The sequence below is a fragment of the Salvelinus alpinus genome, chromosome 20, assembly GCF_045679555.1.
Source record: "Salvelinus alpinus chromosome 20, SLU_Salpinus.1, whole genome shotgun sequence".
NCBI classification, from domain to species: Eukaryota; Metazoa; Chordata; class Actinopteri; order Salmoniformes; family Salmonidae; genus Salvelinus; species Salvelinus alpinus.
The window spans coordinates 19,997,533-20,022,872 of record NC_092105.1 but is presented as its reverse complement, the minus strand read 5'-3'; the positions used below and the strand labels follow the sequence as shown (position 1 = coordinate 20,022,872).

General features: G+C 40.5%; 1 protein-coding gene across 4 annotated transcripts; it reads right to left on the bottom strand.

Annotated features, from left to right (window-relative positions):
• Positions 1-662: 662 nt before the first annotated feature.
• Positions 663-22,948, bottom strand: LOC139546435 (OX-2 membrane glycoprotein). 4 transcript variants are annotated; one of them, XM_071354807.1, is made up of 9 exons: positions 22,876-22,948; positions 22,640-22,781; positions 21,717-21,787; positions 21,515-21,590; positions 18,824-19,144; positions 17,674-18,003; positions 9,013-9,297; positions 8,347-8,451; positions 663-3,378 (listed from the first exon to the last, which is right to left on the bottom strand). In XM_071354807.1, the coding sequence occupies exons 4-9, from the start codon at positions 21,585-21,587 to the stop codon at positions 3,368-3,370; spliced, it is 1,125 nt and encodes a 374-aa protein (XP_071210908.1). In that variant the 5' UTR covers positions 21,588-21,590; positions 21,717-21,787; positions 22,640-22,781; positions 22,876-22,948; the 3' UTR covers positions 663-3,367. The 4 variants fall into 4 exon arrangements, with proteins under 4 accessions (XP_071210908.1, XP_071210907.1, XP_071210906.1 ...); XM_071354806.1 differs by having other exon boundaries at positions 21,722-21,787; positions 22,876-22,947; XM_071354805.1 differs by having other exon boundaries at positions 22,640-22,917.
• Between the last annotated feature and the right edge of the window lie 2,392 nt (positions 22,949-25,340).

Genomic DNA, 25,340 nt, shown 5'->3' with positions numbered 1-25,340 from the left:
CTCATAAGAAAACATTCCATTTTCAGACAATAATCTGTTCTACTGCACACCAAGCCAAGAGAACACAGTCCCACACAGAAGGCAGTCACAGAGGGAAGTCACAGAGGGAAGTCACAGAGGGCAGTCACAAAGGGCAGTCACAGAGGGCAGTCACAGAGGGCAGTCACAGAGGGAAGTCACAGAGGGCAGTGTTTGTGACACAGAGCTAATAAACACACTTTAACCAGCCTTCACTGCAGAGCTGCCCTTACAGATTGAAGCTGGCCTATTTGCAGCTGTGTGTGTGTGTGTGTGTGTGTGTGTGTGTGTGTGTGTGTGTGTGTGTGTGTGTGTGTGTGTGTGTGTGTGTGTGTGTGTGTGTGTGTGTGTGTGTGTGTGTGTGTGTGTGTGTTTGTTCTCCAAAGCTCGGTACCCCTATCAAACGGCTCAGGATAAAACAGACTTGGAACAAAGTGCATATGGAAGCCAGATATGGACAAACAGCCAAGAGGAGAATAATTCCACCTTTCCCCCCTCTCTCTTTAAAGTCAATCCAGGTGTACAGAGACTGGCCACAGAATTCCATTCCTGGGATACAAACTCAAAAACCTCAGTTTTGCTTCGTCAACTTTCAATGTTCAGTATTAAGTGTCAATTATTTAGCAACCAGTAATACACTAGACCTTTTTCTAAATGTTTTTATCTTACATTTCATCACGTCATCATCACACAGTACATTTTCAAGTGACAGCATCTTCCTTCATACTGTGTTGACCTTTGATGTGGTTAGTTGCTTTTTCAGCATGTGAAGTGACTCTGGAAGAAGGCACATTATGAAACACATGTTATCTGGTAAGAGCCCTCCACACACATATTCAATGGTTACATCACATATCACAGCAGTCAATGTACATACTGGGAAAAAACCTGTAAGTAAAGTGATGTGTATGATGACGCAATTAGAGAAGTAGCACAGAAGATGCATTATGATAGCAAACCATGACAGTTTTCTCCTAAAAAGGCAATTAACCTTGACTGCTATCTGATGCTTATACAGATGAAGTAAATCGGGTCAGCATTTCATGAAGCTTAAATCTGCAGAGACCTGATAATACTGATGGCCTGGACACTCCTTGGTGGCAATGATTAAAAAGGAAAGCCATTGCACATATTCATACACGTCTTCTACTGGGAATCACATTAAACCATCTGACCATGGAATCTGAAAACACACACACTCACAAACAACTCATAACTACAGTTTTTCACCCTCTCCCCATGATAAAAATGGCATTAATGGTATCATTTTATAAAATATTTCTATCTGACCATAAATTCCACCACCCTCTCGCCAACTCTGCTAGAGTTCTGAGTAAGTGGTCTATGTCTGAGACCTGCGGTTGAACCCTTACAGACAGCTTTATCACTGCCAGCATGCAACAGATGTAGGATTTTGAATTGAGCCAGTTTGATACAGCAGGAAAAGAATCCTGCAGCAACAGTAAATGTGAAGTAGTGGGTGGATATAACATTTTTGTAGGGGTTGATCCATTTTTCAGTAGCGCTTTACTTGACACTCAGCGTCATAACACGTTATGACACGGTCATAATCATGCCATAATATGTCATAACAGTTTAAATAACTTGTCATAACCTGTTATAATATGGTCATATCACTGTCACGATACATATATTTAGATCTGTTGTGACATATATTGCGTTATTATATGGCTGGTTATGACACCTACATAAGAGTGTCAAACCCCACAACACCTACCACAGAGGGCAAACACTTCATGTCAACACTATGTTTATGTTATAGATTTTTGTATTTATTGACCATATTAAATGATCATTGTAATTACGCACACACTGATGTCAGACATGCACCTACTCCAATGCTCTGTTGCTGATGACTGGGATGAATGCAGGAGCAGATTTTAAGAGCAGGACAAGACTCCCTCTTTTTGACTAATGACTGACATAAGGGCATGTACGTGATAGGCCTATCTGGCATTATGATGGTCATAATGCTTCTTGACAGTGTCATAAAGTGTATTTTCTTAGTCCAAGTAAAGTGACACAGGATGGTCAAGCTATTTAAAATATGATGCCTGTAAAGAATTCATTACAACATCCACAAACTATTGAAGAAACAAACTTTTAAACGAAAGAAAAAACAAATTTGTGTAGATGTCACAACCAGCCATAAAATAACGCAATATACTGTATGTCACAACATGTGTAAATATACTGGTCATGACAGTGTTATGGCAATATTATGACAGATTTTGACAAGTTATGTCAGTTATTATGACATATTATGACATGGTTATGACGGCATTCTAACTTGTTATGACACTGGGTGTCAAATAAAGTGTTACCAATTTTTCATAAGGGAAAATCAAGTCTGGAATTTCAAAGTGGAAATTACAAACTTTAGAAACCTTTTTAAGCCTCAAATACACTACATTGCAGGAAAATCTCCTGCAGGAAAATTCTCCCTCCACATGGTGATCAAATTAAGATCCTACATCTGTAGGAGGTTCCAGAAAGAAATCACGCTTAGCTAAATACTGTCAGTCGCATACACATTATGTACACTTAATTGGCAAATAACTTGGCAAAGCAGGCTGTCCCATGAAACACTGAGAATAGAATGAAAATAGAGTGCATTCTGGGGGGTTCAAAAGGGTAGGTCCTCCACAGAAGCTGCATTACAGTGGTCTAAAGTGGGACTTTAAAGTTTGTAAATTCCATACAATAGCTACTCATCTCTTCTGCATTCAGTGTATCACAAGCCACTGAATACTGTAATACCATGGTAGACTAAGGTATTTTCACTTCTCATTCAGAGTTTTCATGGTTTCCCCACAGACATAGTCCCTTTCATCTCGGGAACATACTTTATAATAACACAAAGAAACCAAGGCAGTTACAAGAATAAAATAATTAGTCAGCATCACATGATATATATATTGATGCTGATTGGGGTTATCAGAGGACAAGGTTAGGTTCAGATCTGTTAGGATGTGTTGTGATTATTCTGGGCCGTATTCAAAGAGTCTCAGAGTAGGAGTGCTGACCTAGGATCAGGTATGTGACTGTCCATGTAATCTTATTTATTATGATCTGAAAGGGAAATCTGATCGCATATCAGCACTCCTACTATGAAACTCTCTACTATGAAACTCTTTAGTCACAAGCCATTGTGACTAAACAATTGGTGTTTTGAGTGGATGGATTCAGATTCTCAGTGACCCTGTGATGGTGGTCATGATGGATTGTATTGTGTGTCCTCTTCTTGAGGTGGGCCTTGCTTCACTTCTGAAGGTGCAGCAGAATGTTGAAGAACAGTCTCTGATTGGCTGAATATCACTTCCTCCTTTCAGACTCCGTCTGTGCAGAGGAGCGAGAGAGAGAGTGAAAGAGAGAAAGAAAGAAACAGACAGAGAAAGAATACACCCTGGCGTGAAGTTTTGAAGACTCTGTAAATCTCTTTAGGACAAGGTGACTTTTAGAAATATATTTCCCTGTATTTCCCCCCCAAAATGAAATGATATTTAGCTGCTAGTGTGGCTATCGTAAAGAAATACAAATGCCATTATGATCTGGACGAGAATGCCAAATTGAGGAAAAGGTAAGTATCTCTGGATTAAGTATCGAATATTAGTTAAATGTAGTAATTCATAAATTAGATACATTTCTTTAAATTGACAATTCTGTGAACTGTCTTGTGCAAGTTTTAAATTGACACAATACCTGTTAGTAAAGGTGTCAGCTGGAGATGATGTGCAGGAGCTTGCACGGATTTGTAGTTTTCCATGATGTCTACTTTGATGCTAATTAGCATTTTTGAATCTGAGAGTAAATAGAGCCTAATATATTGTCAAAAGTCACCTTTTTGATAACTAAAAGACAGATTAGTATTTTCATTGTCTTCTCTTTACAGCATCAACCCTTTCCTTTCTAAACAATGTTTTCCTGCAATGTTTTATTTAAATATTGCGACATGCCTGGCTTGGCCTCTCTACTTTTGACAGACAGTGGCAACTCAAGAACAATCTGCCCAAATTGCGCATGCTGCCTTTCCTTCAGACTGTAGGCAATACGATAAAAAATTATCCACAACTTGTTTAAAAAAAAAAAAGGTAAATATCCTCTGTGGCCAAATCATGCTTTAGTAGTCTATTTAGAATTATTGTATATATTTCTGTATAGACAGGAGTATGTTAATTAGGCTATATAATTTTGGCAATTTAATTCAATTTACTTTAGGAAAATCTTAGCTTCCCCTAGTCTTATGGACTCGCTGCCTGTGCTTGAAACCATAACAGCACGTAACTTCCATTCACTATTCGAGTGCAGGTTACAGATGAAGTTTTTTTTGTGGGCCCTTCGAAATAAAAAATTATTCCACCGGCCTTCCAAGTGGCGCAGCGGCCTAAGGCACTGCATCACAGTGCTTGAGGTGTCATTACAGCCCCGGGTTCAATCCGGGTGGCAGTGACTGCAGTGACTGGGAGACCCATGAGGCGGCGCGCAATTGGGCCAGCGCTGTCTGGGTAAGGAGAGGAGTTGTCCGGCCGGGATTTTCTTGTCCCATCGCGCTCTAGCGACTCCTTGAGGCGGGCCGTGCGCCTACAAGCTGACTTCGGTTGCCAATTTTACAGTGTTTTCTCCGACACATTGGTGCGGCTGGCTTCCGGGTTAAGCGAGCAGTGTGTCAAGAAGCAGTGCGGCTTGTCAGGGTTGTGTTTCGGAGGACGAATGGCTCTCGACCTTCACCTCTCCCAAGTCCATACGGGAGTTGCAGTGATGGGACAAGACTGTAACTACCAATTGGATATCACGAAATTGGGGAGAAAAACAGGTAAAAAGTACAAACAAATTTTTTATAATCAAATAATAATAATTCTATATGTAAAGACCAGATTAAATTAGGAACAGTCTGATGGGTAAGAGTATGATTATGTGCTTGTCAAATTGTGAATGGGAGACTGATGAAGTGTGTGCAGCCTGTGCAAGAAACAGAGCAGAGCTCATGCCTTTCATGCTTTTTTCAAATCATCATTAATCACATCATTCAGCCTTAAAATTTATAAAAAATTCAAAACATATAGCCTTACGTTTGTATCATAACTAAAGTTAAATAAATAACTCTAAATTAAGCATATAGGAGGACCTGTTTCCTTGTTAACCTCTCAACACAGAATAGCCGCACTCCTTCAAATCATTTGGAGAAATTCTCCTTTCTATTTTATTCAGCTATGTTCAATTGAATGCTTCATACTATAAAATAATCAAAAATAATGCCATGGATTTCAAAACAGATCTTGTCTGCTAAATGAACTGTGTAGCCCACAGCCATATGGCATAGCCAGATCAGGGCGTAACATTTAAAAAAATAGATATATTTTAACCTTCATTTAACTAGGCAAATCAGTTAAGAAGTGGCGGCAGGTAGCCTAGTGGTTAGAGCGTTGGGTCAATCCCCGAGCTGACAAGGTAAAAATCTGTCGGTATGCCCCTGAACAAGGCAGTTAACCCACTGTTCCTAGGCCGTCATTGTAAATAATAATTTATTCTTAACTGACTTGCCTAGTTAAACAAAGGGTAAATAAATAAAATAACAAATTCTTATTTACAATGAACAGTGGGTTAACTGCCTTGTTCGGGGGCAGAACGACAGATTTTTACCTTGTCAGCTCGGAGATTCATTCTAGCAACCTTTCGGTTACTGGCCCAACTCTCTAACCACTAGCTACCTGCTAATAATAATGACAACTAAGAATATGCTATTCTGTTCTTCTGAAATAGGCTACATTTTCTTCATATCATGTTTCTTTAGACCTGTCTAAAATAAATTATGGATTTACTGTGATAGTGTAGACTATTTTACATCGATTTATTAGACTTTTTAAAATGTAGATGTTTCAACAGTCTGCATCAGTGTGTGGAAGCCAGGAGATGCTAAACGTGTTTATGTTAATTAACGGTCAATTACCGTGAGACCGACAGTTATTTGCTTGACAATCACTGGCTGACAAAATGTCATGACCCCCACAGCCCTAGTTTGGGCACACTCTTATTTGTTGTATCCCTTACGATCCTTTATGTATAACATCTCCATTCTGCACAGAGCACTAGCAATGCTGAAACCAGCGATGACACAGAGGTTCTTTTAATTAGGGATCGGCGTCCCATCAACGGAACAGCTGTAAATCATGCAGAGCCTTTTGTCACCATCGCAGATTTTAGAGAAACAACAAATGTCGGTACATATAAGTGTCTTATATCGGCTGAAAGCTTAAATTCTTGATAATATAACTGCACTGTCCAATTTTCAGTAGCTATTACTGTGAAAAAATGCCGCTATTGTTTGAGGAGAGCTCCTAACAACAAAACACTTTTTTGACTGCGATAGGTTTTGATAAATTCACCTCTGAAGGTGAAATGTGTAATTACATTCTGAAATTTTGCGCTGATTTATCATCCAAAGGGTCCCAGAGATAAAATTAAGTTTTGTTAGATAAAATAATTTTTCATATCCTAAAAAGGTCCATAAAGCATGCACGATCGATTTTGTATTTCCACTCGTTCAAATTGCAAAGAAAGGAATCTGTGAAAATCTAACCTTAAACGTGGTTTCAACCAGTCAAATCATGTTTGTATGTATTCCTCAGAGATCCTAGAACGTAACCAGACTTCACTATATCATTAGGGGTGTAGTATATCTTATAGGACACCAAATTTGGTCAGAAAGCGACGCCTTCATGGCAAGCCGATGACGCGGCCGACCTTCATTTGATCGACTGTATCTTTGTCAAATAAGCACCAATCGGGGTCAAACAAAGCTAGCTATATAGCCAATGAGCTGGGCTTTACGGGAGTATCTGAAACCCCCTCTGTCTGTCGCAAAATGTAGGTGCTAACCTTCTGCGACAGCATGCCTTTTCCTTTTGGACAAAAATTATAAGAATATTCAGAGTTATGAAGTTATGAAAACTGGTTGTTTTGCAAATGTTGAGCTTATAATATGGCTACTATTACTTGGAAAGCTAATTTAAAGTTCAAGTATACAGATTTGACGATATTCTTGCAGAAAAATGTAATATGAATGCCAATGTCTCCTTCACAATTTGCCCAAATGTACCTGGGTGACTTCACACTAAATGCCATGTAGTTCGCTCATGCTTCATGTTATCGGTCTGAAACTTTGCACATACACTGCTTCCATCTTATGGACACCATCGGAATTACAACCAAAGTGATGGCTAGAACTGGGACCTTTCTCTTGCATTTCAAAGATGGTGGTAGAAAAAAAACGGTAGTTTTTTTCTTTGTATTTTCTTCTGCAAGATCTATTGTGTTATATTCTCCTAGATTCAATTCACATTTCCACAAACTTCAAAGTGTTTCCTTTCAAAGGGTACCAATAATATGCATATCCTTGCTTCAGGGCCTGAGCTACAGGCAGTTAGATTTGGTATGTCATTTTAGGCAAAACATTTTAAATAGGGGGCTATCCCTAAGATTAAATGACCCCATAGTCCATAGAGAAAGAGGCCAAAGTTAGGGCAACAGGCAAAGTGCAGGTTGAGTGCAGGTAATAGGCAAGCTGACTGTCAATTCCCCCCATGTGAAGTTGGGGTGGTAGCGTCTTGTATTGGTTCCCTATACCATTCTGAGAACCAGCAGAACTACTATAGCATCTAAAAACAGCTCCATCTGGCCAGCTGCAAAGTTTTATGTTTGTAGTTCCTCTGTAGTGACTGGAGACAGCTGTCAGCATAGAGATGGATAGATACAAGGACAGAGAGCTCTCTTTTCATGTGATCGATTCCCCCCACTCATACACAAGTGACGGCTGTGAATTTTAAGATTCAGGAATGGATACACCTTGGTCCCTGAGGGTATCTGGTTAAATTTAGCAAACAATGTAAAACAATTGTCCTTTTGTCTTTAGGGCATCGTTAAATTATACAAATGCCAACCACAGGTTTGATATTTTCAAAGGATGCATAATTCCATATCTCTTTCTCAAACACACGCATGCACACACACACACCATTGGGCTAACATTATATTCCAGGATGTTTTCATGGCTACTGTACGTGCTCAAACACTCAATTAATGAAAGTGATAATGCCCTCAGAATGACCCCAGTTTCTTCCATCACTATTGTGCTGTGAGGGTGTTTACACACACACACACACACACACACACACACACACACACACACACACACACACACACACACACACACACACACACACACACACACACACACACACACACACACACACACACACACACACACACACACACACACACACACACACACACACACACACACACACTCACCATCTTCTTTGCGCAGGAAACACTTCCAGAGGCAGAAGCAGAGACATATGACCAGCAGAGCAGCTACAGTGGTCACAGAGATTAAGATGGTCAGAGCTGTCCCAACTAGAGAGAGAGAGGGAGAGCAGAGACAGACAGAGACAAATAGAAAAAGTGAGAGATTGAGAGAAACAGGGAGAGAGAGACAATGAGAGACAGTAAGAGGGAGAATAAGATAGAGATTTAGAGAGACAGAGTGAAAGAGAAAGAGAGTAAGAGAGACAGTGAGAGAGAGAGAGGGAGATAGATAAAGAGAGAGATTGAGAGCGAGAGAGAGAGAGAAAGATAACTTTTTAAAAGTATATGTTGATTGGTTCAGATTAAGTTTGGATTTCATTATGTACATATCTGATTTGACCATTTGGGCATGAACACTCATTAACCCTACTTGGCAATGACTTCAACAAAAACAGATCTCAAATCTTAAACACTGTGTTTAGGTCAGTCATTAATGTTTATCCATCACCCAGGGATCAGTATTCTTGGCTTTGTCTTGGTTTGGTCAGGCTACTTAAAGAAAAATGTTAGCTCTGAGCCAAGATAAATGTAAAACATTTGTCTCCTCCCAATGTGTGTGCGTGTGTATATGTCTGTGTGTGCGTGCACGTTCGTGTTTGTCTCACTCACTCTTGGTGTTCATAGCCACAGCGATGGGTGACTCCAGACCCTTATGGTGGACCAGGCATTTGACGGACACGTCCTTCAGCAGCCCTGATTGGACAGTGAGGGTGCTGATGACCAGGGTGGTCCCATCCCCCTGCTGGAGCTGTGATGTCACAGGGGGACCCATAGTTCGGTTGTCCCTCTCCACGTTCCACACTATCTCCACCGGGGGCCGTGACACGGCTGTACAGTTGGCCTCGATCACCCCTGGAGATGTGTTCTTGTAGCTCACCTGGGGTTTAGGCAGTACTGGGGAAGACACAGAGATAATCAAAGATCAATGTTGGGTTTAGTGAATCAGTGTGTTTTCAGGTGGGTTGACTTAACTCTGACTTGGTCCTGCATAGTGACTCCCAAGTGGTGCAGCGGTCTAAGGCACTGCATCTCAGTGCTAGAGGCGTTACTACAGACCCTGGTTTGATTCCAGGCTGTATCACAACCGGCCGTGATTGGGAGTCCCATAGGGCGGCGCACAGCGGCGTCCGGGTTAGGGTTTGGCCAGAGTAGGCCTTCATTGTATATAAGAATTTGTTTTTAACTGACTTGCCTAGTTATATAAAGGTTAAAAAAAAGATGACTTGGATCACAAGAGAAAATCGACTTATTTGGGCAGAGAATCGATGTCACAGATAAAATCAATATGTGAAAAAACTATCAACTGTAGGAATCTTGTGACTATGTGCATACTGTACTTGAGATCCATATGCAACAAATCATCTCTGTTTTCAATTGTCTGTTCTCAGAGCTGTGGTAGGAATGTTTTTCATTGGAATTTAGAACATTTGTGTTGGCGAGAACTGATCTGGCTGGCCACAGATATTTGGCCCTGATAGCACAGCAGCAGTAGTGTCTTAACAGGCGTTTCTACTGAACCACATGAACCACCAATCTGGAGTAGATCTGTGGTAGAGGTGGAGCAACCCCAGGAGGAATTCAGACAACAGAACATAGCACTGTGATATGTACCAAGACTGCTATCTACTGACATAGCACTGTGATATGTACCAAGACTGCTATCTACTAACATTGCACTGTGATATGTACCAAGACTGCTATCTACTGACATAGCACTGTGATATGTACCAAGACTGCTATCTACTGACATAGCACTTTCATATGTACCAAGACTGCTATCTACTGACATAGCACTGTGATATGTACCAAGACTGCTATCTACTGACATAGCACTTTCATATGTACCAATACTGCTATCTACTGACATAGCACTGTTATATGTACCAATACTGCTATCTACTGACATAGCACTTTCATATGTACCAAGACTGCTATCTACTGACATAGCACTTTCATATGTACCAAGACTGCTATCTACTGACATAGCACTTTCATATGTACCAAGACTGCTATCTACTGACATAGCACTTTCATATGTACCAAGACTGCTATCTACTGACATAGCACTGTGATATGTACCAATACTGCTATCTACTGACATAGCACTTTCATATGTACCAAGACTGCTATCTACTGACATAGCACTGTTATATGTACCAAGACTGCTATCTACTGACATAGCACTGTGATATGTACCAAGACTGCTATCTACTGACATAGCACTGTGATATGTACCAAGACTGCTATCTACTAACATAGCACTGTGATATGTACCAAGACTGCTATCTACTGACATAGCACTGTGATATGTACCCAGACTGCTATCTACTAACATAGCACTGTGATATGTACCAAGACTGCTATCTACTAACATAGCACTGTGATATGTACCAAGACTGCTATCTACTGACATAGCACTGTGATATGTACCAAGACTGCTATCTACTGACATAGCACTGTGATATGTACCAAGACTGCTATCTACTGACATAGCACTGTTATATGTACCAAGACTGCTATCTACTGACATAGCACTTTCATATGTACCAAGACTGCTATCTACTGACATAGCACTGTGATATGTACCAAGACTGCTATCTACTGACATAGCACTTTCATATGTACCAAGACTGCTATCTACTGACATAGCACTGTTATATGTACCAAGACTGCTATCTACTGACATAGCACTGTGATATGTACCAAGACTGCTATCTACTGACATAGCACTTTCATATGTACCAATACTGCTATCTACTGACATAGCACTGTTATATGTACCAATACTGCTATCTACTGACATAGCACTGTGATATGTACCAATACTGCTATCTACTGACATAGCACTGTGATATGTACCAATACTGCTATCTACTGACATAGCACTTTCATATGTACCAAGACTGCTATCTACTGACATAGCACTGTGATATGTACCAAGACTGCTATCTACTGACATAGCACTTTCATATGTACCAAGACTGCTATCTACTGACATAGCACTGTGATATGTACCAAGACTGCTATCTACTGACATAGCACTTTCATATGTACCAATACTGCTATCTACTGACATAGCACTTTCATATGTACCAAGACTGCTATCTACTGACATAGCACTGTGATATGTACCAAGACTGCTATCTACTGACATAGCACTTTCATATGTACCAAGACTGCTATCTACTGACATAGCACTGTGATATGTACCAAGACTGCTATCTACTGACATAGCCCTGTGATATGTACCAATACTGCTATCTACTGACATAGCCCTGTGATATGTACCAATACTGCTATCTACTGACATAGCACTGTGATATGTACCAAGACTGCTATCTACTGACATAGCAATTTGATGTGTACCAAGACTGCTATCTACTGACATAGCACTGTGATATGTACCAAGACTGCTATCTACTGACATAGCACTGTGATATGTACCAATACTGCTATCTACTGACATAGCACTGCGATATGTACCCAGACTGCTATCTACTAACATAGCACTGTGATATGTACCAATACTGCTATCTACTGACATAGCACTGTGATATGTACCAAGACTGCTATCTACTGACATAGCCCTGTGATATGTACCAATACTGCTATCTACTGACATAGCCCTGTGATATGTACCAATACTGCTATCCACTGACATAGCACTGTGATATGTACCAATACTGCTATCTACTGACATAGCACTTTCATATGTACCAAGACTGCTATCTACTGACATAGCACTGTTATATGTACCAAGACTGCTATCTACTGACATAGCACTGTGATATGTACCAAGACTGCTATCTACTGACATAGCACTGTGATATGTACCAAGACTGCTATCTACTAACATAGCACTGTGATATGTACCAAGACTGCTATCTACTGACATAGCACTGTGATATGTACCCAGACTGCTATCTACTAACATAGCACTGTGATATGTACCAAGACTGCTATCTACTAACATAGCACTGTGATATGTACCAAGACTGCTATCTACTGACATAGCACTGTGATATGTACCAAGACTGCTATCTACTGACATAGCACTGTGATATGTACCAAGACTGCTATCTACTGACATAGCACTGTTATATGTACCAAGACTGCTATCTACTGACATAGCACTTTCATATGTACCAAGACTGCTATCTACTGACATAGCACTGTGATATGTACCAAGACTGCTATCTACTGACATAGCACTTTCATATGTACCAAGACTGCTATCTACTGACATAGCACTGTTATATGTACCAAGACTGCTATCTACTGACATAGCACTGTGATATGTACCAAGACTGCTATCTACTGACATAGCACTTTCATATGTACCAAGACTGCTATCTACTGACATAGCACTGTTATATGTACCAATACTGCTATCTACTGACATAGCACTGTGATATGTACCAATACTGCTATCTACTGACATAGCACTGTGATATGTACCAATACTGCTATCTACTGACATAGCACTTTCATATGTACCAAGTCTGCTATCTACTGACATAGCACTGTGATATGTACCAAGACTGCTATCTACTGACATAGCACTTTCATATGTACCAAGACTGCTATCTACTGACATAGCACTGTTATATGTACCAAGACTGCTATCTACTGACATAGCACTGTTATATGTACCAATACTGCTATCTACTGACATAGCACTTTCATATGTACCAAGACTGCTATCTACTGACATAGCACTGTGATATGTACCAAGGCTGCTATCTACTGACATAGCACTTTCATATGTACCAAGACTGCTATCTACTGACATAGCACTGTGATATGTACCAAGACTGCTATCTACTGACATAGCCCTGTGATATGTACCAATACTGCTATCTACTGACATAGCCCTGTGATATGTACCAATACTGCTATCTACTGACATAGCACTGTGATATGTACCAAGACTGCTATCTACTGACATAGCAATTTGATGTGTACCAAGACTGCTATCTACTGACATAGCACTGTGATATGTACCAAGACTGCTATCTACTGACATAGCACTGTGATATGTACCAATACTGCTATCTACTGACATAGCACTGTGATATGTACCCAGACTGCTATCTACTAACATAGCACTGTGATATGTACCAATACTGCTATCTACTGACATAGCACTGTGATATGTACCAAGACTGCTATCTACTGACATAGCCCTGTGATATGTACCAATACTGCTATCTACTGACATAGCCCTGTGATATGTACCAATACTGCTATCTACTGACATAGCACTGTGATATGTACCAATACTGCTATCTACTGACATAGCACTGTGATATGTACCAAGACTGCTATCTACTGACATAGCCCTGTGATATGTACCAATACTGCTATCTACTGACATTTACAACATTGGAAAAATTTAACAAAATCCCAAAGCTGACTAAATTGCTATCTGTGTCACACCCAGATCTGTTTCACCTGTCTTGTGATTATCTCCAACCCCTCCAGGTGTCGCTTATTATCCCTGGTGTATATATCCCTGTGTTTCCTGTGTCTCTGTGCCAGTTCATCTTGTATGCCTTTCAAGTCAACCAGCAGTTTTCCCGTTCTCCTGCTTCTATTCTCTTTTGCAAGTTCTCCTGGTTTTTGACGCTTGCCTGTTTTCTGGACTCTGTACCCGCCTGCCCTGACCTCGAGCCTGCCTGCCACTCTGTACCTCCTGGACTCCAAACTGGTTTTGACCTTTTGCCTGTCCACGACCATTCTCTTGCCTACCCCTTTTGGATTGTTTAAAAAATATCAAGACTCAAACCATCTGCCTCCCATGTCTGCATCTGGGTCTCACCTTGTGCCCTTATAATCTGGCTCTGAACAGAGAATATGAATTGGCTGATTATCTCTACTCTGTCAAAGATATGAAGCAGAGACAGATCCTTACCAAGTACAGGCTGAGTGACCACCAATTGGCAATAGAAACCGGCAGACGTAAAAAGAAGAGTGTGTATGTGGTCACTCCACGACAAGGGAGGTAGAAACAGATGCACTTTCTCCTTTACTCTGTCAAATATTCCTCACCATCAGATTCATTATTCACAGAAATTACTACATTTATTCCAAATTGTAACTTATTAATCTCAGAGGAAAAACAAAAAATACTCATGGGTGAATGAGTAACGGCTCCTCTTGCAGCCAAATATGTATTTGCCTCGCATAGCCTGAGGAACACTGACTAATATTTGCATAGTAAGCAGTAACTTCATTATTATTATTATTATTGTTATTAGTATTATTGTTATTACCATTATTGTTATTATTATTATTGTTGTGATTATTATTCCAAATAGTAGTGGTACGGGTAGTAGGGGTGATGGTAATGATAGCAGTTTAATCAGTGGTGGAAAAAGTACCCAATTGTCATACTTGGTGACAGGTAGCCTAGTGGTTAGAGCATTTGGCCAGTAACCGAAAGGTTACTGGATCGAATCCCGAGCTGACAAGGTTAAAATCTGTTGTTCTGTCCCTGAGCAAGGCAGTTAACCCACTGTTCCCTGGGCGCTGAAGACATGGATGTCGATTATGGCAGCCCCACGCTCCTCTCTGATTTAGAGGGGTTGGGTTAAATGCAGAAGACACATTTCAGTTGAATGCATTCAGTTGTACAACTGACTAGGTATCCCCCTTTCCCTACTTGAGTAAAAGTAAAGATACCTGAATAACTGAAGTAAAAGTGAGTCACACAGTAAAAGTCTAAAAGTATTTTGTTTTAAATATACTTAAGTATCAAAAGTAAATGTAATAGCTAAAATATACTTAAGAATTGAAAGTAAAAGTAAAAGTATAAATCATTTAAAATTACAATGCCATTTGGCCCTAAACTGAGAGTACACAGTGGCAGAATACCTGACCACTGTGACTGACCCAAACTTTGACTACCGTATGTACAGACTCAGTGAGCATAGCCTTGCTATTGAGAGAGGCCGCCGTAGGCAAACCTGGCTCTCAAGAGAAGACAGGCTATATGCACACTGCTCACAAAATGAGGTGGAAACTGAGCTGTACTTCCTAACTTCCTGCCAAATGTATGACCATATTAGAGACACATATTTCCCTCAGATTACACACATCCCCAAAGAATTTGAAAAAAAAACTAAAATGTTTGATAAACTCACATATCCACTGGATGAAATACCACAGTATGCCATCACAGCAGCAATATTTGTGACCTGTTGCCACAAGAAAAGGGCAACCAGTGAAGAACAAACACCATTGTAAATACAACCCAAGTTTATGTTTATTTATTTTCCCTTTTGTACATCATTACAACACTGTATATAGACATAATATGACATTTGAAATGTCTTTATTCTTTAGGAACTGTTTACTGTTAATTTTATTATTTTGATCACTTTTGTTGATTATCTATTTCACTTGCTTTGGCAATGTTAACATATGTTTCCCATGCCAATAAAGCCCTTGAATTGAAATTGAATTGAATTGAATTAAATTGAGAGAGAATGTGAGAGATATGGCACAGGCTTTTCTGTTGGAATCGCTGGAAGTTCCATTTGAGACAAATGCCTTGCTGTTTGACTGGGCTGACAGGGAAAAGACAGAGAGAGGGAAAGTAAGAAGGAGAGAAAGGGGAAAGGGGAGAGAGAGGGAGTGTTGATGAGACAGTAGGGAGCACTGTCTGCCTGAAACAATAATACAGTCATGACTTTGGGTGTCACACTTTAGTACCCCCTCTCTCCCTTTAATAGATCCATTCTTTAGTGCTAATGTAAACTCTCTGTCAGTGCTCCCTCAGTGAGACACAGCCATAGAAATAAGAATGAATAGAAAGGGCGTCTCCATTCAAGTCAATGATGGTATAATGGGTGGACTGGCAGCCATTTTGAGTGTACCCATGCCAGGAAGTAAAATCAGGAAGTGTACCCTTCAATCTTTGCTATGATTTGTTGAGTCAATTCAACTGACATTCCGAAAAATACATTCCATTGCATGAGCCACATCAGTTAGCATCATTTTAATGAACATTCTACATTACCATGGCAATCCAGCATCAGTTGATAGAACATTTCAAAATAACATGGAAATTATTGCATCACAATACCAGGCCTGTGTGTACCAGTACCAGTCAATTGCCAGGGTTAGAGCTTCCAAGTCCGTTATATTCATTGTTATTGCTATGGACACACCACCAGACTGGGTCTGTGTTTCACTTAATCACACAAACTACAACTTCAAACAGACGGAAAACTAATGATGATCAAACACTGATTTGGAACTAGTGTGTATGTGTGTGTGTGTGTGTGTGTGTGTGTGTGTGTGTGTGTGTGTGTGTGTGTGTGTGTGTGTGTGTGTGTGTGTGTGTGTGTGTGTGTGTGTGTGTGTGTGTGTGTGTGTGTGTGTGTGTGTGTGTGTGTGTGTGTACCTTTACTTCTTCCCTGAAGAGCCCTTACCAGCAACAGATGGACCTAATTTTCAGCCACAAACATGTCAAGAACAGCTCAGTATTTGATACACTCCTTTCCACCTCAATCCCTTTGGAGCTGCCTTCAGGTCCCAGCTTACATCGAACATATGACTGTTCAGGGAGAACCTCTGGGCTACAGAATACTGTAGCAGCAGTAGTCATCAAATAGAAGTAGCGGCATATTGTTAAACTGCCTCTTTCACTGTTACTACTACAGTGTCCGTCATTTAAGACTGTCAACGCTGTCAGTGGACACAGAGGTCAGAGCACGCACTCGTGCACACACACACATTTGTCAAATAATCTCCCTCCCTTCCTTAGGTGAAACTATGCAGAAGCAACCGCCCAAAAAAAACTCCCAGTGCTATAACCTAATATTTGACAACATATCGACCACCATCAGCCAATCACAACAGCAGAATTATTCCTCACTTTAGGGTCTGCACTGTATATTACTATAACAGAGGAGTGATAACTCTTCTCTATGGAGTGAAAGAGAGCATTCACCAGTCTGGTTTGTTCAGCACAGTCAGGTCTGTATCATGTTAACTATCATGCTGGGGATTCAAACATCCTGCACTACCCATCACTCGACAGTTAAACCCATTCAACACAGTGTAAAGCGCAAGCACCTGAAGGTGGGTATGCTGCCAATATATTCAATCATCATTACTATAAGTTACTATCATTACTATAAGTTACTATCATTACTATAAGTTACTATCATTATTGTAGACGCTATTAGACAGTGAGAAGGATGTTTAGCTTTACCCTGGCAACGACAGTGAAGAAGGTGTATGTATAGTAACCTTTCCTACCAAAGACAGTGAGGCAGACGGTAGCGCTCTTGGTTCGCTCTGAGTAGGTGTGGTACTCGCAGGTGTAGCAGCCCTCATCCTGGACCCCGACTGGTCTGATGGACAGCTGGCTATGGGAAAGGGAGGGGGTCAGCCAGGCCCTCTCCTGGTAGGGCGGCTCGATCATGGGGTCGCTGCGCTTGGCATAGGAGGCTACTTCGCTGGAGTCCCCCTGCTCTGCTGTATGTCTCCACAGCACCTTCTGCACCTTCTCTGGCAGGCCATAGGTGCAAGACAGGACTGCCGCCTTACCACTCATCACTGTCTTGTTACCCTCAGCAATCACACGGGCTGGAGGAGAGGAAAACAACATGTTCACACAAACAGATAGACACACACACACGTACTATGCTATCTGTGCGTCTACCGTTCTGTCTGCAACAGCAGTTTCTGATTACCAGTATGAGCCTCCCCTCCCCTCCTCGGCCCTCCTCCCCCCACTGTGATCACACAGAACCTGTCAGAAATACATGGGTCTGCTCCCACCGCTTCTATGCTACATATGGGAACATATGACAACAGCACATGGGGATGGGAGTCATGACATCTCTCTACATCCATCAGAGTACATCCCTATAGTATAGAGGTTTATCAAAAGAGGAGTGACTTCCTGATTCAGAGGGTTTGGGTTAAATGCAGAAGACACATTTCAGTTAAATGCATTCAGTTGTGCAACTGACTAGGTATCTCCTTTCCTGAATCAGTCTCCAGATAGGTAGCAAGGCACCACGGAGTCCACTGAGAACAAAGAAAGGCACCAAACAAAAGGATGGGCAGAAAATTTAGTATAACTTGAGTTCAGAATCAACAACAGGCCCCTTTTAAATGTTATGTGAGTGCCCATGCTGCTGACCAGAAACCCCCTATGTCCAGGATTTTCCACTGTATCTGAATACAGAAAACCTCTGCCCCTTTCCTCCATCCCTCTGTTGACGTATTAACTCTTCTAAGATCAAAGATTGGCAAGGAGGGAGTGAAGGAGGGCAGGAAAGAGAGAAGTACAAAACAATGATTGGGACATGCCCATGTACTCAGCTGTGACGCTCAGACTACAATCACAGAGTAACACAGCAATGACAAAGAGGAAATCTGAACATTCTTCTTTATTCACATGTGACGGTGAGGCAGATGCGTCCCTCCTGCGATCCTGAGGGGTAAAGGTCAAAGATGCAGGTGTAGCAGCCCTCGTCTCTGAAGCCCACCCTGCGGATGGTGATGGCTGAGGTGTCCTTGGGGGAGGGGGCCAGCTCTACATGCTGCTGGCCGCTCACGCTGTCCTTCTGGCTGGGCTCGTAGGTCAACAGAGTCTTGTTCTGGACATCCAGCCAGCGCACCTGTTTCAGGCTGTCCCCACGCCCCTTAGACACCATGCAGGTCAGAGTGAAGGGGAGCTCCACTGGGGCCTCCATGCGCTCAGGGGCTGTTACCTTGCCTGGGACATGGATAGGGGAGGGGACAACAGGGATCACAGATCAGCCAAACAACTCATGCACTTATTGTTTGACTGACCTGCCCATTACTTATTCCACATTTTGATGTGTTACAGCCTGAATTTAATATGTCAATAAGTATTGAACCCCTTTGTTTTGGAAACCTAAATATGTTCAGGAGTAAAAGTCTCACAATAAGTTGCATGGACTCACTCTGTGAGTAATAATAGTGTTTAACATGATTTTTGAATGACTACCTCATCTCTTTACCCCACACATACATACAGTAAGGCCCCTCAGTCGAGAAGTGAATTTCAAACACAGATTCAACCACAAAGACCAGAGAGGTTTTCCAATGCCTCACAAAGGAGGGCAGCTATTGGTGGATGGGTAAAAAAAAACAGACATTGAATATCCGTTTGAGCATGGTGAATTGATCAATTACACTTTGGATGGTGTATCAGTACACCCAGTCATTACAAAGATACAGGCGTCCTTCCTAACTCAGTTGCCCGGAGGGGAAGAAAACCGCACAGGGATTTCACCATGAGGCTTATGGCTGTGATAGGAGAAAACTAAGAATGGATCAACAGTATTGTAGTTACTCCACAATACTAATCTTATTGACAGAACAAAAACCGGAAGCCTGTACAGAATTCAAATATTCCAAAACATGCATCTTGTTTGCAACAAGGCACTACATTAATATGGAAAAAAATGTGGCAAAGCAATTCACTTTTTGTTCTGAACAGAAAGTGTTATGTTTCAGACAAATCCAATACAACACATTACTGAGTTCCACTCTCCATATTTTCTTGTCATATGCAAGGACTAGGGAGTTTTGCACAGGGATTTTCCTAGAGAAAAACCTGGTTCAGTCTGCTTTCCACTATTTCAGCCACACCCGTTACTGACAGGTTAAGCACACAGCAAAGCAATCTCCATAGACAAACACTGGCAGTAGATTGGCCTTACTGAAGAGCTCAATGACTTTCAACGTGGCACCATCATAGGATGCCAAATTCCAACAGATTGTCAAATTTCTGCCCTGCTTGAGCTGCCCCGGTCAACCATAAGTGCTGTTATTGTGAAATGGAAATGTCTTGGTGCAAAAACGGCTCAGCCGCGAAGTGGTCAGCCACACAAGCTCACAGAACAGGACCACCGAGTGCTGAAGCGCACAGCACGTAAAAATCGTCTGTCCTGGTTGCAACACTCACTACCGAGTTCCAAACTGCATCTGGAAACAACGTCAGCACAAGAACTGTTCATCGGGAGCTTCATGAAATGGGTTTCTATTGCCGGGTAGCCGCACACTAGCCTAAGATCACCATGAGCAATGCCAAGCGTCGGCTGGAGTGGTGTAAAGCTCGCCTCCATTGGACTGTGGAACAGTGGAAATGCGTTCTCTGGAGTGATGAATCACACTTCACCATCTGGCATTCCGACAGACGACTCTGGGTTTGGCGGATGCCAGGAGAACGCTACCTGCCTGAATCCATAGTGCAAACTGTAAAGTTTGGTGAGGGAGGAATAATGGTCTGGGATTGTTTTTCATGGTTCGGGCTAGGCCCCTTAGTTGCAGTGAAGGGAAATCTTAACGGTAATAGCATACAACAACATTCTAGACGATTCTGTGCTTCCAACTTTGTGGCAACAGTTTGGGGAAGGCCCTTTCCTGTTTCTGCATGAAAATGCCACCATGCACACAGAAAGGTCCATACAGAAATGGATTGTCGAGATTAGTGTGGAAGAACTTGACTGGCCTGCACATAGCCCTGACCTCAATCCCATTGAACACCTTTGGGATGAATTTGAACGCCGACTACGAGCCAGACCTAATCGCCCAACATCAGTGCCTGACCTCACTAATGCTCTTGTGGCTGAATGGAAGCAAGTCCCTGCCACAATGTTCCAACATCTAGTGGAAAGTCTTCCTAAAAGAGTGGAGGCTGTTATAGCAGAAAAGGTTAGACCAACTCCATCCATATCAATGCCCATGGCCTTGGAATGAGATGTTCGATGAGCAAGTGTCCACATACTTTTGGTCATGTGGTGTACTTATGTAAATGTGATATTTCTGTATTTAATTTTCAATAAATGTGTGTAAATGACTAAAAACATGTTTCCGTTTTGTCATTATGGGGTATTGAGTGTAGATGGATGAGACATGTTATTTGAATACATTAGGGCTGTAACAAAGCAACATGTGGAATAAGCCAAGGGATATGAATCCTTTCTGAAGGCATTGTAGATGTCGAACACTGTACACAACATATTGTTTGGTGGAAACGTGCATAACCACAATCATGTGGTGAACTTACTAATACAAATACAAATGTGTTAATATGTCTAGTGCTATGTCCACTCACCCTGCAACCTGACCACCATCAGTAAGGACACGCACAGCTGCAGGCATCGCACCAGGGAGGACTCACACATCATAGTCTGCATTGGGCAGAGTAGACAGTCATGGGTCAAAGTTCAAAGCTTTCCAGGACCAGGGTAGGCCACCACGGACTAAAATAGTTTTTAATAACCATGTTTCTGTACAATCATCTGAAAGGATGTTACCTTACAGATCTGAACACTGTTTGAGTGGTTTAAACAAGCCTCATCTTACACCTGCTCTTGACACACGTCTCCTATGAATGATAAGGAGAACACACAGAGGGTGAAACAAACACACACATCCATGAATCTGGCTTAATTCAGTGTGGAAATCTGCCTCTGAACTGTTAACATAGGATCAGTTACTTAACCTTAGAAATGTGAAGGCAAAATGAAGGGCTTCATTCTACCATCAATGGACTGGCCAAGCCCATTACACACAGGCCAGCTGCCTTTCTCTGGCAGAATGAGTCTCCACTTGCTCCATTGAGGATAAATGATAACTTCTGACCCAGCATCTTGTTTTTTAAATATCCAATTGAATAAGGCCTAACACACCTGAAAGAAAAACCTTGATTCCACAGTGAAAATAAAGGCTGTTTTGAGTCATACCAAAAGGCTGTGTTTCAATTTCTTGAATAAGATTAAGCCACTTGACATTCTTTAAAATAATGATTGTAAAAAAAAAAAAACTGCTAGCTTATGAACACAATCCCATTTTGCTTAGTCAACTTGACCAGAGCAAAAGGGAGCACGAAATCGTCTCACATCTCTCTGAAAACTATTTTCTTTCGGCTAAAAATAGGCTATATATTGTTGCTACCACATTGTTGTTGTCACAAGATTAAAGGAAATCATTAGCCGACCACCATTTAAGTGGACCATATTAGTAATACAATATGTTACCTGTTACCCCAGCCAAATACAGCTAGTATAAGCTATGGATCAAATAACAATGAAGGATCAACATTTAAACAAAGATTTCACTGGTGTATGATGCAGAATATAAAAATCCAAAGTAGTATCCTAATATTTAGAGCGACTTTGGGCACTACAAGCCACTTTCTATCCTGAAACTTTATCTTAAAATATAATTAAAAGCTTACCTCTGTTGTAGCTTGCGGGCGTTCCTTTGGCAGCTAGTCCGATCACTGTATTCTCATGGTCCGTGTATTTCCATCTATTTCATAGACTGTCTATTACGGTTGTAAAGAGCAGCACCAGATAAAACACCGCCCATCTGTGAGTCTACAAATCAGGACCAAATAGTGTGCATAAGAAAGGGTGTTGGGCAACAACTGAAATATGTGTATTTTCTTAATGTATGAAATAATAGCCTTACGTCATGGTTCCAACACTAGTCATGCTTTGGGGCGAATGCTTTGGGGCGAAAAGTGGGGACAAAAATGCGCACCTATCGCTTCAACAGCGTGAGGTGTAGGAGTGCTGCCCTCTAGTGGGAGTGTACGATCGATTCTATCACAACAGAGACGCATAGACACGCTGAAGTGAAACTAAGCAGGCGTTGCAGTTCAGTTCAATTGTTTATAGAAACCAGACTTTAATTCAGTTGAGAGTAAATACATTTGGGCTTTTTAAAAACGTTTTGTGGGGGATAGATTTTTTTTTTTTTAAATGGGCAGAGAGAAAATATTTCCGTTTTATAGCTAACCTCATGCTATTTTACACATTTTGCCATGAGCCTAAGATAAATATTGCTGGTTTAGAGCAAATGTCCTACTATTCTACATATTTTGCCATGGGACTGGTTTATGACATGTACAGTACTATCTGGAGGGGGGGGGGGGGGGGGGGGGGTGACCTCAGGGGGGATACTGTACAATTTACAACTTACGTTGTATACCGAGATGTAATTTTGTCAAAAAAAGATTGTCAAAACAACGTACATTTACTGGATCTTTACCTCTTTCTCCATTGAAACGCAACCACAGCCAGCACACTAGTAATAAACACTATCCAGCCGCTGTGATGATAATCCACAGTGTTAAAATCACCTGAGAGAATTAGAAGAGCCTCTGAGTATTTGTTGCATAGATTCTGTCATTTTCTTGTAAGTTGGGCAAAAACGTTCTTATTTGGAGCATGTGAGTTTGGTTCATACACATTACAGATGATGAAAAAAGCATTGTTTACTGTGTATCTCCATCAACTGACACATCTGGGATGCTAGATGATGGGTTGGTTGTAGTCACATTCTGGGGACCCTGTCCTTACAAAACAGAACTAAATAATAAATATTCACAGCCACATGTCAAACACAATGAAATTACAATTTTTACACTGAAATGACAAAGGTTTTAAACTAGAAGTTGAATTTGAGCACTTTATAGTTAATTAACGATCCACCCCTTTTTTTCAAATGTTCGCTTAAAATGACATACCCAAATCTAACTGCATGTAGCTCAGGACCTGAAGCAAGGATATGCATATTATTGATACGATTTGAAAGGAAACACTTTGAAGTTTGTGGAAATGTGAAATGAATGTAGGAGAATATAACACATTAGATCTGGTAAAAGATAACCTTGAAATGCAAGAGAAAGGCCATAATGTATTATTCCAGACCAGGCACAATTTATATTTTGGCCACTAGATGGGAGCAGTGTATGTACAAAGTTTTAGACTGATCCAATGAACCATTGCATTTCTGTTTTAAAAAATTGTATCAAGACTGCCCAAATGTGCCTAATTGATTTATTACTAACTTTTAAAGTTCATAACTGTGCACTCTCCTCAATGTACAGTAAATCATAAATTGTATAGATGTATAGTACATCATCAATTTGTTACAAATGTACAGTAAATCATCAATATTATAGATGTACAGTAAATCATCAATATTATAGATGTACAGTAAATCATCAATATTATAGATGTACAGTAAATCATCAATATTATAGATGTACAGTAAATCATCAACATTATAGATGTACAGTAAATCATCAATGTTATAGATGTACAGTAAATCATCAATTTGTTACAGATGTACAGTAAATCATTAATTTGTTATAGATGTACAGTAAATCATCAATTTGTTATAGATGTATGGTAAATCATCAATTTGTTATAGATGTACAGTAAATCATCAATTTGTTATAGATGTACAGTAAATCATCAATGTGTTATAGATGTACAGTAAATCATCAATTTGTTATAGATGTATGGTAAATCATCAATTTGTTATAGATGTACAGTAAATCATCAATTTGTTATAGATGTACAGTAAATCATCAATGTGTTATAGATGTACAGTAAATCATCAATTTGTTATAGATGTACAGTAAATCATCAATTTGTTATAGATGTACAGTAAATCATCAATTTGTTATAGATGTACAGTAAATCATCAATTTGTTATAGATGTACAGTAAATCATCAATTTGTTATAGATGTATGGTAAATCATCAATTTGTTATAGATGTACAGTAAATCATCAATTTGTTATAGATGTACAGTAAATCATCAATTTGTTATAGATGTACAGTAAATCATCAATTTGTTATAGATGTATGGTAAATCATCAATTTGTTATAGATGTACAGTAAATCATCAATTTGCTCCCTTTTCTGATCATTATTTGATTTCCCTGAATTTACAAGCTGTTAAAAAAATCTAAGGATATTTGAGTATATTGGAAATTAAACAACACACTTCTTAAAAATCCTATATTCAATGGAATCATCAAATCGTTAGCCAAAGATCATTTTGCGAGAGAAGATTTAGGTCATGGAAGTAAATGGGAGTTAAATTATTAAACTTGCCAAAGAGCTGAAGCACCTGACACAC

Bases quoted from the DNA above. Each gene is read 5' to 3' on its own strand.
- LOC139546435 (XM_071354807.1), bottom strand. From the start codon at position 21,587: ATGATGTGTGAGTCCTCCCTGGTGCGATGCCTGCAGCTGTGCGTGTCC. The intron at 18,004-18,823 runs GTGAATAAAGAA...CCTCTCCTCCAG, and splicing joins CATCTGCCTCACCGTCACAT to CCCGTGTGATTGCTGAGGGT. The intron at 8,452-9,012 runs GTGAGTGAGACA...CTCTCTCTCTAG, and splicing joins TGTGGCTATGAACACCAAGA to TTGGGACAGCTCTGACCATC.